A 26,982-nucleotide genomic window follows, 5' to 3' on the forward strand; every position below is an offset into this window, starting at 1 on the left:
CCTGAGGCTTTAGGCATGTTCAATGTATCACAGAACTTAATAAAAAAATTCTTCAAAGGTAATCTTGCCATTTTCTGTAATGCAAAGTAAAATGTAGATGAAGGAATTACTGCTTCTGAATTAATCTGTCAGCAGTTAATAGTCAAGTTATAACAAAGGTGAAAAGCCCGGGGGTCAGCCTGTACTGTTCCTTCTTCCTTAACTTCTGCATACATATGATTATCAATTTCTATTCAATTATTTCCAAATACTGCTTGAATATATCACTATATTAGTTAATGCCTATGCTATTACAATAGCATTGCTAAAAATCTATCGCATCAGTCTCATTTCTCTCCATTTATTTTAAACAATGCAAGAGAGGTCTTTCTCTTTAAAAAAAAAATCTGGTTACTCCTCTGAATAAAACCCTTCAGTAGCTCCTACTTGTCCAAAAACTACAAAAGCAAAACAAAACAAACACACGGTGGGCAGGCAAAGAGGCTATAGGCCAATATTCCTTACAAATGTGTTAACATCTAAGTGAAATTCTAGAAAATAGGGTTTAGCAGTATAAGCAGAAACTAAAGTTCTAGATACCTTTAGGACATGCATTTTCACTGAGGGTGATAGGCTTTCAGGAAGGAAAACAGGTTCTTGGAGGGGAAAAAATCTTAGCCATTACAATGGTTTGTGGCCACAGTACATAAGCAAATATTTATTTTTGGCATTAAATATTCATAGCGTGTGGGATGGTGAAAAAGACAAAAATGTCTAAAAAGTCTCCTTAGGGGAGTGATATTTTTTTTTAAAGGTTAAGAAACACTACTTTTAGGATAATGGTAACCACCTAAATTTACTCTGGAGAAATCTAAGAAAAAGGCTTAGAAATCCATAGGACCAAAGATGGCATCTTGATGTGGAACTCAGTGCACAGAATTTGGTGGTGAAGGAAAAGAAAGAAGCAGTTAAAGATGAAGTCCCTACTAAACAGTATCAAAATGTCAGAAGGCTCACTACCCCCACCTCCCACCCTCTGCCCCAAAGGTGCCATTAAAGTAAACGGACTTCATTTACTTCAGTAGAAACTGAAGACAGAGCTCCACACTGAATGTGCCACCCAACACCCTCAACTCTTTCAACAAATCAGGATAGAAATGGACAAAGGAAGATCTGAGATGGGAGCCAACAACTCAGAAAATAGACTGTGTAGAAAGACCAAGTCAGCTCCAAAATAAAGACTCAAGTAAAGTAAAGGTACACAAGGTAGAATGGATATGACAAACTATAGTAAGGGACATAAAGGATAGACATGAAAAGAACCAAAAGGAAAAAAAAAAAAAAAAAAAGGAGGGGGAGAGAGAAAAGGAAGAAAAAAAAAAAAAACCCAATGCAAAAAAAAAAAAAAAAAAAAGTAGAAAAGTTTACAGCAGAAGTGACAGAGCCCAGAAATAAACCCCACATATGCTCAACTAATATTTGACGAGGCAGCCAAGAACATTCAATGGAGAAAGGATGGTCTCTTCAACAAATGGTGTTGGGAAACTGAATAACCACTTGGGATACTCCCCAAAATTACCTCAAAATGAATTAAAGATTTAATTGTAAGATCTGATACTGTAAAGAAAACATAAGGAAACAGCTTTCAGACATTGGTCTTGGCAATGATTTTTTGGACATGACACCAAAAGCACAAACAACAAAAGCAGAAATCAACAAGTAGAACTAGATGCCATTTAAGATTTTTCTTTTTTTTAATGTTTATTTATTTGAGAGAGAGAAAGACACAGAGCATGAGCAGGGAGGGGCAGAGAGAGAGGGAGACACAGAAACTGAAGCAAGCTCCAAGCTGTCAGCACAGAGCCCGACATGGTGCTTGAACTCAAGAATCATGAGATCAAGACCTGATGTCGAAAGCTTAACTGGCTGTAGTCGGACGCTTAACCGACTGAGCCACCCAGGCACCCCAGAACTACATTCAACTTAAAAACTTTTGTACAGCAAAAGAAACAATCGGCAAAATGAAAAGGCAACCTACAGAATGAGAGAAAATATTTGCAAACCATATATCTGATAAAGGATTATTATCCAAAATATATAACAAAGAATTCACACAGCTCAATAACAAACAAGCAAATGAACTATTTTAAAAATGGGCAGAGCAATAGAATAGGCATTTTCCCAAAGAAGACATCCAAATGACCAACAGGTGCATGAAAAGGTGTTCAACATCACTAACCATCAGGGAAATGCAAATCATAACCACAATGAGATATTGCTCAAACCCGTTAGAATGGCTATCATCAAGAAGACCGGAGATAAGGATTTGTGATGATGTGGAGAATGGGAACCCTCATACACTGTTGGTGGCAATGTAGATTGGTGCAGCCACTATGGACAATAGTATAGAAATTCCCCTCAAAATTAAAAATAGAACTACGATATGAACCATCAATTCCCCTTACAAGTGTATATTCAAAGGAAACGAAAACAGGATCTTGAAGACATACTCCTGTGTCTATTTCAGCATTATTCACAATAGCTAAAATATGGAAACAATCTAAGTGCTCATCAACAGATGAATAAACAGAGGTAGTGTGAAAATAGACAACAGAGTATTTTTCAGCCATGAGAAAGAGAGAAATCCTGTCATTTGCAACAAGATGGTAGGATCTTGAAGTCCTTATGCTTAGAGGAGATAAGCCAAAGACAAATGTTGTATATATCGCTAATATGTGGAATCTAAAAAAGCCGATCTCACAGAAAGAGAGCAGAATGGTGGTTACCAAGGACTTAGGGGGTGGGGTGATTGGGGAGATACTGTTAAAAAGTACAAATTTGCAGTTAAAATGAATAAATTCTGGAAATCTAATGCTGTGCTGATCTAATACTGTATTACATAATTGAAAGTTGCTAAGAGACTAGATCTTAAATGTTCTCACCACAAAAAAAGAAATTGTGATAATTACGTGATGTGATAGAGGTGTTAGATAACATTACAGTGATAATTATATTGCAATATATAAATGTATCAAATCAACACATTGGACACTCTAAACTTACATAATGTTATTATATGCCCATTATATCTCAATTTTACAAAAAGGAAAAGAAAAACTCTGTGGAGGTGGAGTGGGGGGAAAAAAAAGCTCTAAGTCACTAATATTGAGGATGAAAATGAAGGTATCATTACAGATGAAGCAGAAATCAAAAAAGATAAAAAGCAGATGTCAAGGACAACTTTATCCAATACATTTGAAAAGTCAGATGAAGTGGACAAATTCCTATAAAGACACAGCCTGCCAAAATTGACAGGAAAATAGAATATTTTCTTGGTAATACCATACAATTTCAGAAATTAAATCAATAGTCCAGAATTTTTCCATAAATAAAACTCTAGGCCCATAAGGCTTCACCTGTGAGTTCTGCTTAACATTTGAGGAAGAAAAAAAATCTCTTACAGAGAATAGGAAAGTAAAGAATATTCCCCAACTCTTTTGAAAACGTAACAAAAATGATATTCAACAATACCAGTCATTAAAATAACGCAGTTATTTTGTACATTTATAAACATCTGCTTCCTTGAGCCAATGCCGCAGGCAACACCCCCTGAGGTATTCCTGGATATCAGCATAGTTTACCTTCCAAAGGGTTAACACGTGGCGAAGGGCCTCACGGACTCTGTTGTACTCTGTGCATGGCATTCTGACTGAATACTGCCCGTGCCAGTCAGTTCACAAAGTGACCTCATCTCCCAAGTACCACCACCCACAGGGATAAAGTAGGCCCAGACTCACCCATCTGTTCAGTTTCACAGAGCTCAGGCTTGGCACACTATGGTGGCACTGGTGCTCACCAGTCATCTCACTGCAGCGCCCCCCCCCCCCCCCCCAGGGTGCCCTCCATTGCTGTATATCCCATCCATACATCTCCCATCCCCACTGGTAGATGATGGCCTTTACAACTAGATGCATTCAGACTACTAACCATGTTCAGGTCCATGTCTTAATACTTCATCAAGTAAAACATTAGCTGCATGAAAGTCATTGTTCATCAATAATGCCTTGAGGCTAGAGACATCAATTAGATCATTCTGGAGAATTTGAATAGTAATGAAGAGTAGCTGTGTAACTGAGAAAAAAAAAAAAAGAGCAAAAACGTGCTTCAACAGCAGAAATAAGAGTACATTGTTCACTTTCACTTAATGGGCTTGAGTTGCATAAAAGAACTTTACATGAAATTACTAGTAGTTTTAAAAACCATTGTGTAGGGGCGCCTGGGTGGCGCAGTCGGTTAAACGTCCGACTTCAGCCAGGTCACGATCTCGCGGTCCGTGAGTTCGAGCCCCGCGTCAGGCTCTGGGCTGATGGCTCGGAGCCTGGAGCCTGTTTCTGATTCTGTGTCTCCCTCTCTCTCTGCCCCTCCCCCGTTCATGCTCTGTCTCTCTCTGTCCCAAAAATAAATAAAAAATGTTGAAAAAAAAAAAAAAAAAAAAAAAAAAACAAAAAAAACCATTGTGTATTGTAACAGCTAGCAGTTACTGAACACTAAGTGCTGGAGACTCTTCTGAGTACTTCTACTTTACCTACTTAAGTCTATTATTACCTATAATAATTCCAAGATAGGCATTATTATCCCCATTTTTCAGATGAAGGAATTGAGGTTAGTGAGATTTAAAAAAAAAAATTTAATGTTTATTTATTTTTGAGAGAGACAGACAGACAGACAGACCACGAGCGGGGAAGGGTCAGAGAGAGACAAAGATGCAGAATCTGAAGCAGGCTCCGGGTTCGGAGCTGTCAGCACAGACTCCAACGTGGGGCTCAAACTCACTAACCGCGAAATCATGACCTGAGCTGAAGTTGGGCGCTTAACCAACTGAGCCACCCAGGCGCCCCGAGGTTTGTGAGGTTAAGTGATTTACTAAAGAATACACTGGTATTAAGTGGCAGGGCCAGGATTCAAATCCAGGCACGATATTTCCAAAGCCCATGCTCTTAACTACTGTGCCTTTCAAGTAGACGTATGTAACTGGTCAACCATGATGCCTACAGCTACATAATACTTCATATGTGGACCCTGAAATAATTGTGAAGCATTACAAAGAAGTTTACATCAAAACTTTATTGCCTTATTTCACTTAAAGTTATGTTACAGAGACAAAATAAGAAGAAGAAGAAGGTGCTGTTTCTGTAAGTCGTGCTCTTTATATTTATCTTATAGCCCCACAAATCTTGACAGCCTTGGTCACTTTCCAATGCCTTCAAACAGTTGTGGTTGTTGATGCTGTTTAATTTAATCCACATTTTACTAGCTGTTCTCAGCAGGAGGGTTGGTTTCACATAAGCTACTCCATCATAGTCAGAAGTAGAACCAGGTAACTCAAGCTTTATAGGTAAATTTGATGCCCTGCTCTGGTTGAAAATTACTGTTTAGGTTATTACTTTACTACAAAGCTATAGTGATTAAGACCATGTGGCATAAGAATAAATAAAAATCAATGGAATGGAACTGGGAGTCTAGAAATAAATCCATACATTTCTGATCAATTGATTTTTTACAAGGATGGCAAAACCATTTATTTAAGGGGGAAAAGAATGATCTTGTCAACAAATGATGCTGGGGTAACTGGCTATCTGCATGCCAAAGAATTAAAGTGGACTCCCATCTCACACCACATACAAACATTAACTCAAAATGAATCAAAGATTGAAATTAAAAGGCTAAAACTATAAAATTCTTAGAAGAAAACATTAGTATAAATCTTAATGATCTTGGATTATGTTTAGACATGATATCAAAAGAAGTGACAAAAGAAAATATAAACTGGATTTCACCCAATTTAAAAACGTTTGTGCTTCAAAGGACACCACCAAGAAAGCGAAAAGACCCATAAAATTAGAGAAAAGATTTGCAAATCATCTATCTGATAAAGCTATAGTATCCAGGACATAAGAACCCTAACAACGTGACAAATAACCCAATTTTAAAATAAGCAAAGGGTACATATCTCTAAATGGCCAGTAAACACATGTAAAGATGTTCAAAGTTATTAGCCATCAGAAAAATGCAAAACAAAACCACGGTGAGATACTTGTGAGACTAGGCTAGAATAAAAAAGACAGACAATGTAACAAGTACTGACAAGGATTTAAAAACTTTTTTTTTATTTTTTAATGTTTTTATTTATTTTTGAGACAGAGACAGAGCATGAACGGGGGAGGGGCAGAGAGAGAGAGGGAGACACAGAATCGGAAGCAGGCTCCAGGCTCTGAGCCATCAGCCCAGAGCCTGACGCGGGGCTTGAACTCACGGACCGCGAGATCATGACCTGAGCCGAAGTCGGACGCTTAACAACTGAGCCACCCAGGCACCCCAGTACTGACAAGGATTTAAAGAAATGTACAATGCTGTTGGGAATGTAAAATGGGGCAGCTGCTTTGGAAAATGTTCCAGCAGCTCCTCAAGTTGAATGTAAAGTTACCACGTGACCCAGCAGTTCCATTCCTAGGTAGGTACCTGAGAGAAATGTAAATGTACGTCCACACAAAAACCTGTACTCAAAAAAATGTACACATGTTCATAACAGCATTATTCTTAGTGGCCAAAAAAGGGAAACAACCCAAATGTCTATGAACTGATAAATGGCCAAAGAAAATGTGGTATAACCACAGAATATTATTCTACCACGAAAAGGAATAAAGTACTCATTTATGTTATAATGCAGGTGAACCTTAAAAACAGTATGCTGGGGCGCCTGGGTGGCTCAGTCGGTTGAGCGGCCGACTTCAGCTCAGGTCATGATCTCATGGTTTCGTGGGTTCGAGCCCCATATCGTGCTGACAGCTCAGAGCCTGGAGCCTGCTTCAGATTCTGTGTCTCCCTCTCTCTCTGTCCCTTCCTCGCTCTCTCTCTCTCAAAAATAAACATTAAAAATTAAAAAAAAAAAAAAAACAACAGTATGCCAAATGAAAGAAGCCAGACCCAAAAAGCCACAAATTATATGATTCTAGTTATATGATGTTCAAAAATCAACACAGATAGAAAGCAGACTAGTGGTTGTCAGTGGCTGGGGAGAGTGGGGAAATAAGCACTACAGGGTACAGGGGTTTTTTTGACGTGATGAAAATGTCCCAGAATTAGAGTGTGATGGTTGCACAACTTTGTGAATATACCAAAAACCACTGAATTGAACACCTTAAAAGGATGAGATTTGGGGCTCCTGGGTGGCTCAGTCGGTTAAGCAGCCGACTTCGGCTCAGGTCATGATCTCGCGGTCCGTGAGTTCGAGCCCTGCATCAGGCTCTGTGCTGACCGCTCAGAGCCTGGAGCCTGTTTCAGATTCTGTGTCTCCCTCTCTCTCTGACCCTCCCCCGTTCATGCTGTCTCTCCCTGTCTCAAAAATAAACATTAAAAAAAATTTTTTTTTAAAAAAAGGATGAGATTTTATGGTACGTGATTTATATCTCAGTAAAAATGTACATTTGATAAATAATGCCATTGATTATAAAGGTGTTCTAATTTTAGAGATATTCAAACGTGAAGAAAAAAAGACATTTGTTTCCCCAACGCATTTAGAAATACATTGTTGGCAGGGGTGTCTGCATTTGCGGAGAGTTCTTTGGTAGGTGTTCTCTGTAGACATGGGCGTTTAGGGAAAGATGCTGGTGTTGAAATGGTTTCCCTAATTTCAAGGAGCACGAGAGGAACTTTGGGGACAAAGACCAAGCAATTGTCTTTATGCAGCAGGGGCAAAATGATGTGGTTAGGCCACAGAAATGACATGGTAGTAAGAATGATACAGGGATTAATGGCCCAAGCATTTAAAGAAACTAGATAGATGAAGCTAAGATTTCTATAAATGAAATCAATGGCCAGTCCATTTGGGTAAACCTGAAAACTCCAAAGGCCTGTCTTGAGACAGCACAGAGGGTAGTGGTCCTTCACCCAATTTCCACACCTGATTTAATTCATAGATCCAGAACCCCTTGAGTGAAGAAAAATTTATCTCCTCTTGAGGAAGGACTTTATATTAACAGCAAAGGTATTTACTGTGTATCTTCTTCGACCCTGTTTTATTTCTTTTCCCTCCTTTATAACTTTGTCCCATTTTCACTTGTTTTTTTTTTTTTTTTTTTTTATATCGCATAAGCTGCTTGAAATCCTTTTTGACACTATAGAGACTACAAATTAAACACTTGAAATCCATTTAGTGATTTTTTTTAAATGTGATTTCATTATCTTTATTTTACAGTCACTTCTTTAAACTGGAAGTATTCACTTACCTACGGACTCTTTGAAAGGTGGACTTCCTTTAATTCTTTCAAAGAAATCTTTTAAATTCACCTCATTATTATCTGGAAATATCAAAATCAAGCATATTGTCATTAAAACCCTGATACTCAGTCAGTACACAAAATAAAGGCTCTGATTAACAATACCTAAAATCTCATTCTACCTTATTTTCTCTCTCAAATGGCTGAAACTATTTCAATGTAATTTTTCATACTTTCAGGAACCACACCTATTGATCAGTTAATGATATTAATAGTTCACTTTTTTTGACTTCTTACTCAAAAGTAAGAACTTAAAATAACTTTTGAGTTCCTTATGTATACTAAGTATCCTTTTATGATGCTTCACATTTATTAACTAAAATATGCACAAGAATTCATTCTATAACATGCTTGATGTGCCTATCCTTAAAAGATGAAAGCAAAGAGAAATTAAATAACTTGTCTAGGTCACAAGAGCCAGAAAGTGCTCGAGGCTGTATTTGAACTAAGGCAGTCTAAGGCCAGAGGTGACAATGTTAACTATTGGGACACACACACACACACACACACACACACACAGGAAATAAAATGCAGTAATGTAACCACAGCAGAAAATATAGGGCTATACCTACAATGAAAAGACTTTAACTTATAACAAAATGGCAAGCTGGGTAGCACAGGAATGATTACAAATTCCTAAAGATGCTGTATGAAATACTTTATTCTATAAATGCATTATCAAGTTGTATGAAAAGGAAATAATAAAACGTTAAGTGGGCACAGAGATCCAGAGGGGAAAACCAAGTGAATACTAAGCCTACAGCTATTTGGGGATACATATTAGATCCAAAAGCAGCAAGGTGCTTGATTTAAATGTTCATGCATATTCATAAAAGAAATCTTGGGTCCTGCTACACGGAGAGTTTGAATTTAGATACCAAATGAAACTGGGATGCTTAAAGAATTTCAATCCAGTGAAAGGGAGATTAAAATATTATATTCACTGGCCCATGTAAACACCAGGGTGACCTAAATCTTCCCAATTTTGAGAGGCAGTGGGTAAAAAAGATCACCTGTGAAAAATCTCCTGCAACTCATGTGGGCTTAGGGTCTAAATTTATACCACTCTCATGATATGAAAAACTCCAGGTCAAAACATAAAAATTGATTGAGGTCAATAATAATCTATGGCAAAAGCAATAACCAATCAATGCTGGGGAGGTACTCTTAAACCTAAGACATGCTCATGGGATTCCCATAGAAAAAACAAGCTGGTTAAGATAAACCCCAAATAAAAAGCCACCTAAAACTGGTAAAACTCACCAGCTTCTAGAAGTATTCCCACACGATTTGACACTTAAGAGTGGATGTAAATAGGAAAGGAGATCAAGTTCACAATACATGAAGTCAAAGATGGAAAACAAAGATAAATATGTGACCACTTGGAAACAATGATCAAGACTAAATAATTATTCTTCTGAGATGTAATGAAACCTTGGGTATTTCCTTTGGTTAAAAAAGCAGAATGGGACAAGCAAAATAAAAGGTGAAATTGGGTCTCCTCTGAAGAAAGACTGCAGATCAAAATGAAGCTGCTGATGTCATGTCTTTGTTTTATTACATAATGGTATTTTCCCACCCATGCTTACAAGAAATGAATGCTAATTATCTAAATAAGCATATGTAGAGTATGAACAGATAGATACGGTCAGTAAATAAATTAGCAGACTATTTTGGCTCTAATTTATATCAACCTAGGCCTCACTGCGACTGCCTTTAGCATTTTACCTCCATATAAAACACTCTAAAACTGGTTCCTATAAACAGGAAAAAATGAGCAGAATCTCAAGCCAAAAAAAATGCTCACCACCGATGTCACAATATTTAAGGGCTTCACTGACGTCCTCCTCAGCTAAATTAACATTCAAACTTTTCAGGGCATGCTCCAAGTTACGTATGCCAATCTTGCCATTATCAACACTTGTCAAGATATAAGCAGCTTCTTTAACTGCTACAAAGATAAATAAATATATATAAGATACTATTATTTTAAAAAATGCAAAATAGTTTGCCCAGAGTCCACTATAGGTGAACTCTCAATTTAACTATATATATTTAACTAAAATCTCTGCAGAAAAAAAGCAAAGTATTTTCTACTTGTAACTGACAACCTATTTATTTCAAGCAGCATTTAAAAAAATTAAGGGCGCCTAGGTGGCTCAGTCGGTTAGGCATCCAACTTCAGCTCAGGTCATGATCTCATGGTTCCTGGGTTTAAGCCCCGCATTGGGCTCTGGGCTGAAAACTCAGAGCCTAGAGCCTGCTTCAGATTCTGTGTCTCTCTTTCTGCCCCTCTTCCACTTGTCCTCTCTCCCTCTCTCTCCCTCTCTCTCTCTCTCTCTCTCTGTCTCTTAAAACTAAACATTTTAAGAAAAGAAAAAATTAAACCAAAAAATTATATGCAGAATATGATGGGTTACCTGAATCCACTCATCCATTAAATACTGAGTAAGCTGTGACCCTTTCTTAAATAATAGTAACATCCTGTACATGTAGATCTAAAGACTTCTATCAACTGATGAAATAAACGAAAAAAAAATGCTAAAATTTGAGATTAAAGCTCTTGATCTCCAGGGCCACTACCAGTCTATATTGTGCTTTTGTGTGAATTGAAAAAAGGCACCCCTCTCTATGTATCAATTACAAAGAGGCATACCTTCCTCTAGGTAGCTGCAATCTAGCATTGGTGGTCCTAGCCTGGAGAGCACAGTGGAATGTAGAATGCATTTCAGTCTCTACTTGTACCCTCTCAACCAGGCATCTTTGTGCAAGCACAACCCATACAACCAAATGTAGTCCTGTTGATACCACACCAATTTAAAATATAAAACATGATCATTACTGGGAGTTTCAATTTTTTGTCAATACCATTTCTCACCCCATTTCTCTCTCAACCCCAAAACGAAGTTGTCATGTATGTTTCCACAGTCCGAAAATCGTTGCATTATACTAACAGATCTAAACCTTCAGTTGGAAAGAATACCATAATACCATTTTAGACCTATATTCATTTTTACTAACATTTATCTTATAGCTACTAAGACCAACAATGAAAATTTCAGCCCTCTTAAAGAGTTTCCTTTAAATTCCTTGAAGACAGGGACTGAATTTGTCATGTCTGTAAATAAAATTATAATACATTATATAGTTGGTACTATGAGAAAAATGTGTGCCAGATATGAGCACTGAGCACTCAGATATAAAGCACTGAGACAGTTCACCTAACCTATAACTCTGAAAAGTCTTATGGGTTGAGGAGTGATGTTTGAGCTGAGTTTGGGGGGAAAATGTGAATTTGTTTGACAGAAAATATACAGAAAGGAAACAGCACATGCAAATATATGGAACCAAAAGCACATGGAAGATATGGAACCAATTTAAATTATAATAAGTAATATGGTTACAGAATAAATACAAATGCAGAAGTGATGAGAGATGAGGCTAATGAGATAAGAAGACAGATTTATTGTCATTCTTTAATTCCATAAATATTCACAATTATATAAGTCAATAATATAAAAGATTTGAAACAATGCCTAGCACAGTAAATATCATCTAATATTAGCTATTCAATTAGCTATTAATAAGGGGCTTCTGAAAGCCAAAATTGTGCTAGGATCTGGAGAAACAATGCTAGGACTTGTAGCAAAATGGAAACATGGTTCTTGGCCCAATGATGCTTCCAGGCACGTAAGAAAAAGAATCATTAACCAAATAATCAAAAATGTGACTAGAAAACAACCAGATTTTAACATGGGCAGAAGACCTAAATAGACATTTTTCTGAAGAAGACATACAGATGGCCAACAGACACACGAAAAGATATTCATCACCAATCTCAGGGAAATGCAAATCAAAATAACAATGAGATATCACCTTACACGTGTCAGAATGACTAAAATCAAAAACATAAGAAGTAACAAGTGCTGGCGAGGACGTGGAGAAAAAGCAGCCCTTGTGCAATGTTGGTGGAATGTAAATTGGTACAGCTGATGTGGAAACAGTATGGAGGTTCCTCAAAAAGTAAAAACAGAAATACTATTTGACCCAATAATTCCACTACTGGGTATTTACCCAAAGAGAACAAAAACACTAACTCAAAAAGGTATATGCACCCCTATATGTTTATTGCCGCATTATTTACAACAGCCATGATATGGAAGTATCTCAACTATCTATCAATAGGTGAATGAATAAAGATGTGGTATATTATGGAATTTGACAAAACCATGGAAAAGAATGAGATTTTTTTTGCCATTTGCAACAACATGGATGGACCTAGAGGGTATTATACTAAGTGAAATATGTCAGACTGAGAAAGACAAACACCATATGATTGCACTCATATGTGGAATCTAAAAAACAAATAAAAAAAAGAAAAGCAAAATCAGACCTATAAATACAGGAACAAACTGATGGTGGCCGGAGAGAAAGGGGGATAATGGGTAAAAGGGGTAAAGGAGAGTAGGAGATACAGGTTTCCAGGAATGTAATGACTATGTCATGGGAATAAAAGGCACAGGAAAGGGAATATAGTCAGTGATATTGTAATATTGTTGTATGGTGACAAATAGCTATGTTTGTGGTGAGCATAGCAAAATGTATAGAGAATCACTACACCTGAAACGAATATAACATTGTGTGTCCACCGTACTCAAATAAAAAAAGTTTAATGAGAAATTATATTATTTTGGTCTTAATGAATTAAGATAATTCAAAGTTCTCTAATATTTTTGCTACTTTTTTTCCTAAGTAAGCTCTACACCCAACATGGGGCTTGAACTCATGACCCTGAGGTCAAGAGTTGCATGTTCTACCAACTGAACCAGTCAGATGCTCCTACTTTTGTCACTATATAAGCTAAAATATATTGAGCATTTCTAGTGTCATTTAAAAAAATATTAATGGGTATTTATAGTATGAAGTAAATGCTATGAAAAAGACATAGTTTAATGAAAGCTTATAATAAAAGAAGCTGACCTCGACTAGCAGATAATGACAGGCTCCCTAGAGGAAATTGACATTCATTCAATTTTTTTTTTAATGTCTATTTTTGAGACAGAGAAGGAGACACAGAATCTGAAGCAGGCTCCGTGCTCTGAGCTGTCAGCACAAAGCTCAGCACAGGGCTCAAACTCACAGACTACGACATCATGACCTGAGCCAAAGTGAGACACTTAACCAACTGAGTCACCCAGGCACCCCATCACTCATTTGAAAGATGAGTAAACATTAACTAGGCAAAGAGTGTCAGGGAAAACTATTCCAGGGAACAAAATACGCAAAAGCTTTGTAGTTGGAGTTCTAAGGAAATGAAAGAAAGCCATTGTACTTGAAAATGCAGAAAGCAAGGGTAATGGTACAAAATTATACCAGAGAGCTAGGACATGCAGGATTTTGATCTTTAACAACAATGAAAAATGTTTAAAGAGTTGAAAATAGGGGGACATCACACAATCAGATTACTTTTTTGAAAAAAAAAAAATTACTCTGGCTGGAGTGGGAAGAATGGACTAGGAATCCATTGGCACCTGGCAATGATCCTAAAAAATAACTCCTTCATAGGGAATGCTTTCTTGTATACATATATAAAGTCCTTACCATCTGCTGTTGGTAGTTTCAGATTTGAAGACAAAGCCTCTTTCCTAAAGTCTGCAAATTTAAATAGAGAGATTATGCCATAAGGAACAGCATCCTGATTTTACCCAGTTTGGAAGAAAACCAATGGATAAATTACATACTTCATTTCTCAATAACATTTAGCATTGACCATCCCCTTCTTCTCAAAATCCTCCACTAGCTTCCAGAATAACGTTCTCTACTCATCTTCCTCTTACTTCTTAGACTCCATGGATTCGTCAAGCTCCACCAAGCTTCTTAACTGTGGCTGAGATTCTAATGTTACAAATGCTTCCTTTATCCCTAAGAGAACAGCTTAATCCCCAGGCTCATATATTCAATAACGTGTTTAATTATTAGTCTGAATTGTCCTTTTTTAGTCCTGCCTGCCTACCTATCTATCTAATTCTGGAGCTTTTCCTAAGGACAAGGTGCAGTTATACGCTTCATCCTATACATTTTCTACACAAATGCAAATTGATACAGAGATCTATTTGAGGGACAAGTGATAGAAACAAAATATGTCCATTTGCATAGATGGACCACATCGCAGTTAGAGAGCAGTTTAGAATAACTCACAACTAGTACAGGTATTACCTTGAAGCAAAAGGAGGTTAGAATCAAGATACATTATATTTACATTAATTTTTAAAATGTGATCCAAGCAGGATTAAAAAAATATAACTAACCTATTAAAAAGTACTTTCAAAATAGTAGGTTTGGCAATTTTACAAGATAACTCTAAAACAGAATTTCTCAACCTGAGCAAAATTACATTTGGGGCCAGCTAATTATGTGGGGGAGTGCTGTCCTATACATTATAGGGTGGTTAGTAGCATCCCTCACCTCTACTCACCAGATCCCAGCATTCCTCCCCCATCAGTTTTGACAATCTAAACTGTCTTTGCAGATTGCCAGTTTTCCCTGAGACACAGATCTGATCTCATTTTTTAGCTGAAGTTAAATTTAAAGGCAGGGGATGGCTTTCCAAGTATTGATAAAACCCATCTGGGTATATCCCAGGTAAGAATATGGATGGATCAGGTAAATTCTTTGTAAATAGAGCAAATAGCCAGATCAACACTTACACAGAATGTTATATAGACCAATGGTTTAATTGTTCAACAATAACTTGTATTTTTCAAAGAGCCTGTCACCTAAAAGAAAAAGAAAGCTAGACAACTATTAGGACCTCTCTAAAATTCATAAAAGGAAAGGGATTAACTTTGAAATGAAATTACTCTAGAAAGAAACATTTTAAAGCCATATGACAACATATATAAATACTTTCAGACCAAGTTTACAATGCAGTCCAAGAGATCATCCAGGAATTTGATACTGTAATAACTAAATCTCCGTGAATATAGAATATAAGATATATCTCTAAATCTGATCTGTAGTAAATTGCATTTCAATACATTTACAGTAGTATTTAGGAACTAAGTATTAAGATTTAATTAATTAGTATTTGGTAAAATATTTTAAAACCTTGGATAAAATTTTAGAAGAAATTTTTATTACAAGTTGCTGGTTATCTGCTCAATCAACTCACCGTCGAGCAAGGAATCATCCAACACTTCTTGAAAACTATTATCAGTGAAATAAATTCTATTGGTGTTTCCAAGTACATCTGCATAGTTGTCCTTGCCAGACTGATCACTTTCTTCCATACATTCCAATGTACCGATGATGTCATTCAATACTACAAACACAGAGAATATACATGCAACATGTAATTCAGTCCATGGATCTAAATTTTTGGAACATAACAGTAAAACTGATGGATTCTTCCAGTTTTGCACTGTCCAAAATGGCAGCCACTACCCACATGTGGCCATTTAAAAAGGTAGAGCAATCCGTTCTCCACTATAGTTTTCTATAGCCCCTTATCTTTATTCTTAAAATTATTTTGTTAAAACTCTGGGTTCTGCGTGGGCTATTCCTTTATGAACAAAAAAGTATGCCAAAGTTTCTCTAGGGATTCTATTAACGAGCTCACCATTTCATAAAAAATACCCTCCATTCGTCACACCTGCTCCCAAACTCCAATCCTTCCCTTTCTACTTTCTTTCCCTACACCCCTTGCTCCTGTCAGCTCACTTTACCCAATTTAGAGAATCAGCAAAGCCTATTATGTTTAGCATGATAATATCAAACATCTGAACTAGGAAATCCATGACTGACCACCCCCCCCTTAATTAAAACAAACAAAAACCTCTTCACATTTCTAAAGTACATGTCTAAAAAAATAATCTTTCAGAATTCATTAAGAGAAATATATAATAAATTACTTTAAAATTAGCTAATTTATGTGAAAGTATAATTTAATATATTATGTTGTTCCATGAGTTAGTCATTAGTCATTGGTAAGAAGTTTCAAAAATAGGCCATGTGAGGAATGGTTGAAAGGAAATCTGAGTCCAGAGAAAAGATGATTCAACATAAAAGAAAGAAAATATAAGAGCTCTCCTCCCATCCCTGGAGGGCTACTGACGGGGAAGAGTCCAAATGTTAAGTTTGGGAATGGAATTATAAGGCAGGATTTCCATCAAATATGTGGAACAATTGACTAGTTCTACAGCTGTCCAAAAATTATGGAATGCGCTGCTTCAAAGAGTCATAAGGATTTCCAAGACAAACAGTAGGATGAGTGTCCCTTACGATTAGCCTGTCCCTGAAGCCCACTAATGTGTTTTTTAAATTTTTTTTTAATGTTTATTTCTGAGACAGAGAGAGACAGAGCATGAGTGGGAGAGGGGCAGAGAGAGAGGGAGACCCAGAATCTGAAGCAGACTCCAGGCTCTGAGCTGTCAGCACAGAGCCCGACACGGGGCTCGAACTCACAAACCGCGAGATCATGACCTGAGCCAAAGTCGGACGCTCAACCAACTGAGCCACCCAGGCACCCCTAATGCGGTTTTTAAATAAACATGTAAAAATCGAAAAAACTCCGTATCTAATTAACACAGAAACTATCAAATCCTCTACTATAGACCTCATTCTCTGACCACAGTAAACTAAAAATAAACAACAAAGAGAGGACAATAATGAAATTCAAATTCAAATTTAAAATTTTTAAATTCATTTAAAATTTTTCAAATAATTGCTTTCAAATTTAAGGTTTTTCTCTTAGGCAACTCTTACATCAAGGAGAAAATCAAAATACAACTGAATATGCTTAGAAAAAAACAAGAATAAAGACTTTGATAAACCAAAGTCTTACTGAAATGAAAATTGATAGTCTTAAACATTTATTTCTCAGTAAGAAGAAAAAAGTAAGTTCATAATTTAAACAACTTAGAAAAACTACAAAATGGACAAAAGGGAACAATAGAAAGGACATCCTAAAGATAAAAGCAGAATTTTTTTTTTACTACAAATAGAAACACTAAAGATAAATCTAAGATGTAGAGCTTTAAAAAGAGAGATAATTAAAAGATCTGCTAGGAAATCTAGAAGAAGATATATATATATATATGTGTATATATGTGTGTATATATACACACATATATACACACACACACACACACACAAATATATATATACAAATTTAAGAATGAGAAAATAACCAGACACAAAAAAATCAAAAGAATTATCACTGCATAGGATTGTACTAATATTCCCAAAAAACACTTGAATAAAATAAATTTCCTAGGAGAATAAAAATTACCAAAACTGACAAAATAAAACAGAGGATGGCAATAAGCAGTCCACCAAAATCAAAGTCAAAGATGAATAATAAACTAGAAAAAAAATGGCAATAGACAAGACAGAACATTAATGTCCCTTATATATAAAGAGCTATTTAAAAAAAAAAAAAGAGCTATTTATAAATTCATATGAAAAAGACAATCTAATTAAAATAAAAGAAAAGCATATTCGACAATCATATGAAAAATGTTTTACCTCACTAGTCATTAAAGACATGCATATTAAAACAATAATAGAATTCTTTTACCAGCAGAATTTTCAATAAATAATATCCATTACTGATAAAAGTGTGAATTTTTACAAACTTTTTGGAGGATAATTAAGCAGTAGCTGTTAACATCTCACATCTGCATATATTTCAGTCTAGCAGTGTGACTTCTGAGGGTTTTATCCCCCAGGAGAACTTTATGCACATATATACATACAACAATGCTCATCAAAATGTTTCAGTGGTGAAAAATTGGCAAATTTTCAGATTTTTAATTGGCAAATATCATCAAAAGTGTTGTGGATAAAATGACAGTACATCCCCCAAATGGAATATTATTGCAGTCTTTAAAAAGAATGAGGTTGCGGGGCGCCTGGGTGGCGCAGTCGGTTAAGCGTCCGACTTCAGCCAGGTCACGATCTCGCGGTCCGTGAGTTCGAGCCCCGCGTCAGGCTCTGGGCTGATGGCTCGGAGCCTGGAGCCTGTTTCCGATTCTGTGTCTCCCTCTCTCTCTGCCCCTCCCCGGTTCATGCTCTGTCTCTCTCTGTCCCAAAAATAAATAAAAAAAAAGTTGAAAAAAAAAAAAAAAAAAAAAAAGAATGAGGTTGTTTATGATACAATGGAACATGGAACAATATCTAAGATACACTGTTAATTTCTTTAAACCTGCAAGTCGTGGAATATTATGGACATGGTAATTTTATTTTAAATTTTTTTTTTAACGTTTTATTTATTTTTGAGACAGAGAGAGACAGCGCATGAACGGGGGAGGGGCAGAGAGAGAGGGAGACACAGAATCGGAAGCAGGCTCCAGGCTCTGAGCCATCAGCCCAGAGCCTGACGCGGGGCTCGAACTCACCGACCGCGAGATCGTGACCCGGGCTGAAGTCGGACGCTTAACCGACTGAGCCACCCGGGCGCCCCCATGGTAATTTTATTTTAATTAATTAATTATTAATTAATTGATTTATTTATTTAGAGAACAAGCAGGGGCAGAGAGAGAAGAAAACAGAGGATCTGAAGTGGGCTCTGTGCTGACAGCAGAGAGCCCAATGTGGGGCTTGAACTCACAAACCATGAGATCATAACCTGAGCCAAAATCAGACATTTAACCAACTGAGCCACCCAAGTGCGTCTAATTTTTAAATAATATCAGAATACACAAATATTCATAGATTCAAATAAAAAAGGCTAAAGGGATATTTACCACACTTTAACAGGGATATTTCCAGAAGGTGACATTACATGAGCCTTGCACTTTATATCTCTTACATTTCTGGTCACTAAATTTTTTTATAACAGTTTCAAAATTACCATTATTATATAATAAAATGTCCTTACTTTAGCTATTGGAAAACATCATAACCTTGTCATTTTCCCAATCTTTTCCATTCAAATACAAATTCTTAAATGAAAAACAAATGTAATCAAGTTTGCCATAACTGGAAGAGTTCAAATGTAGATGAAACAAACATTTGGCACAGATACTACAAAGAAGATCTGAGCACCAAATATAATGTTTGGCTACGTGACCTCTGAATGAGTCCTGTGTTGTTTGCCATTCAACAGTTTTACCATAAAGTTCTTACCAACAAAAGTGGAAAATTTCTGAGTGTCCTTCAAAGCCCTCATACAGTCTTTAACATTCACCACGTTGTCATCTGTAAGAGAGAGAGGGGAGGGGAACAGACAAGAATCCCTGGAAAACGTAATATTAAAAAGCTCATATGAAAATCAAAACCAGCATACAATTTCTTTACTTTACATACAAGATACTTGGGATTCATTTTCACCCACTGTGCCTTGCAATTAACCTTACAAGATTGTAGATACGCTAGTTCTGATTCTACCTGTAAGGCAACTAACCTACTAAGAAAGTTGTAAGTCCAATAACTTTACTTGGTACAAACCAGCAAAGCTAGGTTTTCTATTCACAGAGCTGGAATTTCCAAACTATGTGTTAGTCACTAAATCAAGATCTATCTAAAGAGAGTGGATACCAATGAGCCCACTCCCCCACAAAATTTCTACCTGCTTGCTAAGAGTATTCTCATTAACTGTAAAAAAGGACTTTAAAAGAAAGTCTCCTCTTTAAGGACATTTACAGCAATACAAGCAAATACCTATAGATATTAGCTCAAAGGAGCCCTATTCGCTTGAACAAAAACCTTGCACACTTTCTTCAGTTACTCCTACCCAAAACAAAAAAATGGATAATAATATTTAAATGCTTACCAGAAACAAGATCTGACTGAAGAATTTTCTCTACCTCTTCTTCAGGTGACTTAATCCCAATATTGCCTAGAAAGCTCTCCAAGTTCTTCCCAGATATCATGTCACCTTCAAGCCCATCAAGAGCTAAGACAATGTCTTGTAACTCTAGAAACAGAAAAAAGTGATTCGGTAATTGAACTAACCTCTGACTTAAAAAACAACAGTAGCCATCACTCAAGACTTTTGTCAGTGGTAGTCCATGATTTATGATCACCTCTTGAATAAGAAATCTCAGTGAAGAATCCAGCCCTCAGGAAATTCTAAGTCCAGCAAAACAATATGCTTGGTCTGCCATGTTTCTTTGGTGCTAATATAAAATTGGCACAACCAAAATGGTTGCTATGGCTGAATTTTTCACTGCAATGACACAAAGTAGTTATTTTAAACTAGAGCTCTAATGGTAGCAAACAAAATTAACTCATCCTGGTGGAAGTGAAATAGATTTCAGAATCATGAGAAATGTAAAATTGTAAACACAAGTATCACAAAGACTCACTCACCTTTTCTTTTCAATTCTACCAAGATCCAGTTGTACTCTGGCATCTGGAATTTTGCTTTATTTCCAGCCCTTTCAAAGGAGGCAGTGTTAAGTACATTCAAATCCTGGCTCCAGGATTTGTGACCTGAAACTATCTGACCTTGAGCAAATTATTACTATTTAACCCCTCTATCAAATTCAGTAGTCTTATATCTAAAATAATTTAATAATACTATCTACCTCACACAGTTAATATGGAGATTAAATATATGATGTATGAAAAACACTTAAAACAACATTAGGTATATAGCAAACACTAAGTGTCATATTAATAGCAATAAAGTTACTATTATTATTATTATTATTATTATTATTATTAAGCCTTCAGGAATAGCTGCAAACAGTAATCACAGCTTCTTAGTACCTCCGATCCCGCTTCACTTTCTGTCCCCCTAACATCTCAGCGAGGCAACTGCAAATGACAGTCACCTAAAAACCTGTATCAGCTCTGCTTGTTTTACCTAAAGCTTGGTTCCCTTTAAAATATGGTTTCTTTGCACAGACACCTTAAGAGGAGTCTGCTCATCCTCCCATGCTCCACATAGGACCAGGAAGCAGAGAAACACTCCTAAGATTCTGCTGTCTGGCTATTTTAGTTCCACCTTCAATCAAACCTATCCCTCCCCTGAGATTCAGGCCTGTCATTGACCTACACTACCCTCCGGACACCATCATCTACTGACTTTCTGATCACTCTTTCACCTTCTTGGAGGATCTTTGGTCACCCTGCTCATAATCCTCCCTCAGCCCCATTTCCCATTATCATCTGATGACAATAAGAATGACCTTGACCTCTCAACTCCAAAAACTTTCACTTCCTTTCCAAAGTCATCCAGATCAATGGCTATCCTTAATCCTCATCAATACCTAGAACTGCCTGCCCAACCTCTAAAATCTTCAACTACAAGATCAGACACTGACCATAATCCCTTAAAACTGTGTGTATACTGAAGGAAAGCATAGAACTTGATCCACAATATGCCTGTTTTCTCAGCCCCTCCAAGTTTGTCAACAAATAGTCCAGGCACAGTGAACTAACCTTATCAGTCAGTAATGAAGGGAACAGTCTGAGCATATGACAGTCAACCTTGCAAGGAGACTTTTCTAAAAAGAGCAGTTTCAGGCCTGCTATGTTAACACTTTTCTTCCAGGGTGGCCCTTCCTCACTCTTCCCTGTAATTATTGGCCTTTTCTTGCACTGGCTGACAGATTCCAGTGTCAACCCCCAATCATTATGACCAGCTCCCAGATTCAGGTACCTAAACTACACCTTTCTCCTTTTTCACTGTTCTCCTTTCTCAATGGTTTAGTTTCCATTTTTTTTTTCCTTCCTCCACATAAAAAGTTATCTGTCCTGAATACCAGTCTTTCTGAACTCTGTTTTCTGATTTCAAAATTAACTACCATTTACCAAGTATATAGTATGTGCCTAATAATTAGATTATGTGCTTTATATGTGTTTTTGCAGTTGATCCTGACAACTCTAGGAGAAACGTGATTTTATTAGCTTCCTTGTTTTAAAGATGAGGAAACCAGAATGACCTACAGAGACTACCCAGCTGGTAAGTCAAAAACCCACAAACCACCATGTATCAAACTCCATAGCCCATGTTCTTTTCTACCTGTGTGCATTGTTTCCTATAGCACGGCTAATCTATTTCACTATACTATATTGATGCTAATTATGTTATGTGACCCAGGTAACATATTTATATGTCAACAGGGAATTATTAAGTACTTTTCTTAACCTAAAAGAGAAACAATGATGTTAAAAATTTTATACCAGGGCAGAGTGGTTATGAAAAATCTGAAAAGTATCTATCTACTTCTTTACACCCAGAAATGACTCCGCTTCCGTTTTCCTAAACATATACCTATGTTGTTATTCTTCTCCTGACAGCGCTCATTGACCAAACAGTCATTTGAATGTTATTCAAATAAATTACCAGTGATAATTAAGTTTTAAACTTATTTTCCCAATAGAAAAGTACACAAACTCCATGAGTATGATCTCCATTGGTTTTAGGTCTATGATTTAACTTTTAAGCAAAAATGGAAGTCAAGTGGTAGGAAATAGCCATGGTACCAAAATGCACATGGTCACTCTTGTATGTTAACAAAATCCAAAGAAAGGAACATGAGGAATGTCTACTAAAGGAAGAGGTAGAAGATTTCTGAGAAATTCTATAATATATAAGCCTTTACACAGGGTAGAGTCCTAAGTCTGAGGCTAAAAATGGTATAGAAAATTTTCATATCTGAAAAATTGTAAAGCTAGTATCTGACTTTACATAAAGTCCAGAACAAAACACACACACACACACACACACACACACACACACACACACACACAAATAACAACAACAAAAAAAGGGATTTAAAATAGGTTACACAGGCCCCATTCCAGAAAAAGGCATTTTTCTTTCATCATGGATGCTGCCAACTTTTAATCAAAATCAAGTTTTGCCTGCCTTAAAACAGATCAATGCCAACATGGTAAGCAGAAATTAACAGAACTAGAAATTCTAAAAAACAAAACACAAAGACATCCATTCAATAAAAGTAAATTTAACAGTCACAAATAATTTACTAGTTACCTTTTAACCTGGAGGCATCACGAATATCCTTTACCACTTGTCCAAATTCTTCTATTTGTACTTCATCATCTTCTGCAAGAAAAACATTTTTTTTCAGTTTATTTATTTATTTTGAGAGGGGGGGGGAGGGGAAGAGAGAGAGGGAGAGAGAGAATCCCAAGCAGGCTCCATCCTGTCAGCACAGAGCCAGACAAGGGGCTCGAGTCAATCAGATTCTCTATCCCAGCCCCTTGGACTCTGGGGCTGAGACTAGCCAGTCTCCGTGACTGCTCAGAACATTAGCCCGTTAACTTGGGGGCAGCCACAGTCTGTCCTCTGGAATGGGGAGCAGAATATACTGCTCTACAAAGAAAGTAGTGAAGGAAATGCACGAGGAGGCAGAAACTTGTCAGGAAAGCCACACTGACAGTTCCCAGCTCCGCCTCCGTTCTCTTCCAGAGAAGAGACCCCTTGGGTAAGCTCGGTGAGACACCTTGTCCCCTCCGAAGCCATCTCCCTCAGCTAACTCAAGTTCCTTTGCTACTGTGTCCAAAACAGTTTTAATACAACATCAGAGAAAGACCCAGATCCCAAGTCTTGTAAGTCCCAGTTCCAAGCCCGCCGCTCTCCCACATTTTTCTAGATGGTTAGAAGGGGTGGAGTCCTTGCCTCCTGTCCCCTCCTGTCACTACATCCTTCTTGGGGCTCTGCCTGCTGACTTAGTCCCACAGTGACCTCCTCACCAGTTCTTCATTCCCCCTGCTCCAGACACAATCTTTTTCACACAGTTGATGGTTGAGAGAAGATCGGGGCTCAGCAGTTCTGAAGGGGAGACAGAGAATACCTGTGAGAACACAGAGGACAGTCCCAGAGACTGAGGCACACACCGGCTCTCCCCGCCCCCCGGGGGCTGAGTCCTTCCAGATTAGGCAAGGGCTCCCTCCCAGAGGCCCATGGAGATATCCCTACAATGGCTGCTAGAGGTCAAGGGTGGCTAGGGGTGGGGGCAGGAGGGGCAGGAGTAAATGTATGTTTACTACCACACATCCTAGCTAGGGTACATGCTGGTTCGCGCCACGTTTGAGGGTTTCTAGGGAAAGGAAATGTCAAAACAGGCAGCACAGAGGCCGAGGTAAACCTTGCCTAATGAGAGAGGCTCTTCAGGTGAAGAGTGCAGGGATGTTGATCAGAGTACGAAAGAGGGAGTAAGGGGCAAAGTCATGGACCTGTGGAGCCTCCACGAGTGGCTCTGAGGTGGGGAGTTTGCCCTTGGCCTCGAATCAATCAGGCCATTGACCAAAGTCAGGACTTGATGGTTAGAGCTGAGCCTTCAGGGCCACCAGTCTGGCATTCAGCACTGGTTCTATGAGCCTCAGTTTGCTCGTCTGTAAAGCGGGGATCATAATAGTTTCCACCGCATGAGAAGCTGGCATGTGAAGTGCTCAGCATACAACACACTCTCGCTAAATGTTGGCCGCTGCTGTCCTCTGTTACTGGGTGTGCAGAGCCTTTCTGGAGCCTGCACCCCGGAGAATCTCCTAACCGGAGGGGCATCGTAGCCACTAGTGAAATCCTCTGCTCAGCAAAGGCACTCCTGGGTGCATTCCCAGGCTTGGAGTGGGACGAGAAGTCCTGTGAGTAGACCCCACTCATCCTCTCCCCTCTCCCACCCTGAGACCCCGGCCAGACCTTTGCAGTCCTCGTGGCAAATGTTTTCCGAGTGACTCTTGTGATCATTGCACCAATAGTGGCTGTTGATCTGGAAGACGCCATAGTCGAAGCTGCCGTCTGCATTTTCATTTACCTTTGATAGGTTGAAGTTGCTCTCCACAAAAGCCAGGCACAGCCCTTAGAACAGGGAGAAGAAGGTTTTTAGAGGGCTCTGAACTGAGGGACAAAGGACACGGAGGAGAAAGGGAGACGGGGAAGCAGAAGAAAGGAACAAGGCCTAAGAGGCTAGACGGGGCGAGCTGGCCGGAAACACCCATTAGCTTCTCTCCTCGCCCTTCGGTCCATCCACCTGCCCCTCAGTACAACCGCTCATCATCCCGCTGTCCATCCGCATCTCCTGCACTTGATGATCGCCTACTGTGTGCCATGACCCGTGCAAAGCCCAGTGAGGGACATTCAGCTGGGGCAAAGGCAGCTGGTGCCTTCAGCAAGAACGAAGACGCACCCCTTAAAGGACCACAAGACAAGATAAAACGAGAAGGACGGCACAAGACAGGTGTGTGCAAAATCTGGGCAAAAGGAAGCTAGCCCCACCAGGGAGGAGGACGAAGCCTTTGCACTGCCTGCTCCCTCTGCCTGGAATGCTCTTCCCCAGACATTTGGGTGACCCGGTCCTTTGCCTCATTCAGTGCTGCTCAATGTCACCTCCTCAGAGAGGTATTCCTTGACTTCCCCTTCAAGGACAAGGTTACCTCTCACTCCCCTGGCTTTATTCTGCTGCATAACATTTATCACCACCAGGAAGTGCTTCATATGTTTGTGTGTTTGTTTGGGACTCGCCTCTCCCCCTAGAATGCGAACACTGTGAAGGAAGGGGCTTTGTTGATGTCTCTGTCCCCAGCCCCTAAAATAGTTCCCGGTACATAGTAAGTGCTCAGTTAATAATATTCAGTGGAAGGAATATAGAATGTTGGGAGGGGCTTCTCGGGGAGGGCTGCTTTTTGAACTTGGCTTTGAAAGATGAATGATGGAAAGATGGCCACATAGGAGGTGACCAGGAGCAGAAGAGGAATGGGGGGGCGGGAGTGTGAGAAAGCAGCACTCACAGTCACTCAGGGAGTAGCCCTCACACCTATCCAGATCCTCCTTGTGCAGCACTCTGGCCAAGTCACAGCGACTGATGAGCTTGGCCTCATTTATGGCAACGAGGCAGCTGACCAAGGACATGAGTAGCATCCTCATCATCTTCGGAGGGGAGAAGGTGCAGCTGAGGGCCTGTGGTCCCGAGGATCTCCCAGACGTGCTGCTGGTCTCCTCTGAGCACCTGAGGAATCTGGAGACAGCAGCCAAATGTCCCGGCTCACTCACGGCTCCCCGCCTGGCTATTTCTCTTTCCTCTCACCATTTTATACTTTCTTTTACTACAGAAACTTTCAAACATTTACAAAATAAGAGAGAATAATATCATGAATCTCCATGTAGCCACTGCCCAGCGTCAACAGTGAAAAACCGAGGCTGATCTCCTTTCATCTATAGGTTTTCTCCTGTTTTAGCCATTCTCACTCTTGTAAAGGACACCTGGCTATGGGCAGCATTTGGGTACAGGGGTGGGGAGTGAGGCTGGCAAAGGAGACTGATGAGCACTGGACTTTACTGGTACTTGCGTGTGTGGGTTTGAACATGTGCTCTCGTAGGAAGGGCCAGGCCACTGGGTGTTGGTCTGCCCTCAACCCCACGCTCCCAGACGCATGATATGTGACTTTTCCCAAGGGTATACCCTGCCATGTGCAATTCCTGAGAGGCTGTCTTATAAGCTCTACACCTTTGTTTCCACTCAAAACTGGGGTCACTCAAGTAAAAGTGACCTTGTTGAAGAAATAAACTTCACTTTCACACTCTGTGTGTGTGTGTGTGTGTGTGTAGGGGGAGGTGCAAGGGGCGGGGACTCTGGATTCACATCGCCTGCTTTCAAAGGTTGGGCTGCAGTGTGACCTTGGGCAATATACTTTACCTCTCCGGGCCTCATTTGTAAAAGGAAGATATGCCAGTACCCACTTACTAGGGTTGTCA

At 38.7% G+C, this 26,982-nt stretch overlaps 2 protein-coding genes across 5 annotated transcripts in view; both read right to left on the reverse strand.

The window, feature by feature from the left end:
• On the reverse strand, nt 1-23,754 carry LOC144615195 (EF-hand calcium-binding domain-containing protein 13-like). The gene is made up of 10 exons (XM_078442067.2): nt 23,634-23,754; nt 23,263-23,334; nt 20,089-20,232; nt 19,443-19,514; nt 15,487-15,636; nt 13,917-13,967; nt 10,123-10,266; nt 8,265-8,336; nt 3,967-4,110; nt 1-74 (listed from the first exon to the last, which is right to left on the reverse strand). Exons 1-10 carry the CDS (start codon nt 23,752-23,754, stop codon nt 37-39), a joined length of 1,008 nt encoding a protein of 335 aa, XP_078298193.2. The 3' UTR covers nt 1-36.
• The window catches only part of LOC144615168 (pleckstrin homology domain-containing family M member 1-like), a 20,467-nt gene continuing 16,958 nt past the window's right edge, over nt 23,474-26,982 (reverse strand). For 2 of the 4 annotated variants that reach the window (XM_078442028.2, XM_078442029.2), the window contains exons 5-7: nt 26,019-26,245; nt 24,931-25,089; nt 23,474-24,085 (exon numbers count right to left, since the gene is read on the reverse strand). In XM_078442028.2, the coding sequence (XP_078298154.1) occupies nt 23,961-24,085; nt 24,931-25,089; nt 26,019-26,245 (511 nt within the window). In that variant the 3' untranslated portion in view covers nt 23,474-23,960. The remainder of the gene's footprint in view (nt 24,086-24,930; nt 25,090-26,018; nt 26,246-26,982) is intronic. The other 2 variants (XM_081794700.1, XM_078442030.2) reach the window with 2 other exon arrangements.

This window comes from Panthera onca, assembly GCF_046562875.1.
Source record: "Panthera onca isolate mPanOnc1 chromosome E1 unlocalized genomic scaffold, mPanOnc1 haplotype 2 h2.Chr16_ul_1, whole genome shotgun sequence".
NCBI classification, from domain to species: Eukaryota; Metazoa; Chordata; class Mammalia; order Carnivora; family Felidae; genus Panthera; species Panthera onca.

Excerpts from the sequence above, each read along its gene's own strand:
- LOC144615195 (XM_078442067.2), bottom strand. The coding sequence starts at position 23,754 with ATGGCTTCGGAGGGGACAAGGTGTCTCACCGAGCTTACCCAAGGGGTC. Across the intron at positions 23,335-23,633 it reads TGACAAGTTTCTGCCTCCTC|AAGATGATGAAGTACAAATA; the intron begins GTGCATTTCCTT and ends TTTTTCTTGCAG. Across the intron at positions 19,515-20,088 it reads TCAGTCAGATCTTGTTTCTG|ATGACAACGTGGTGAATGTT; the intron begins GTAAGCATTTAA and ends TCTCTCTTACAG.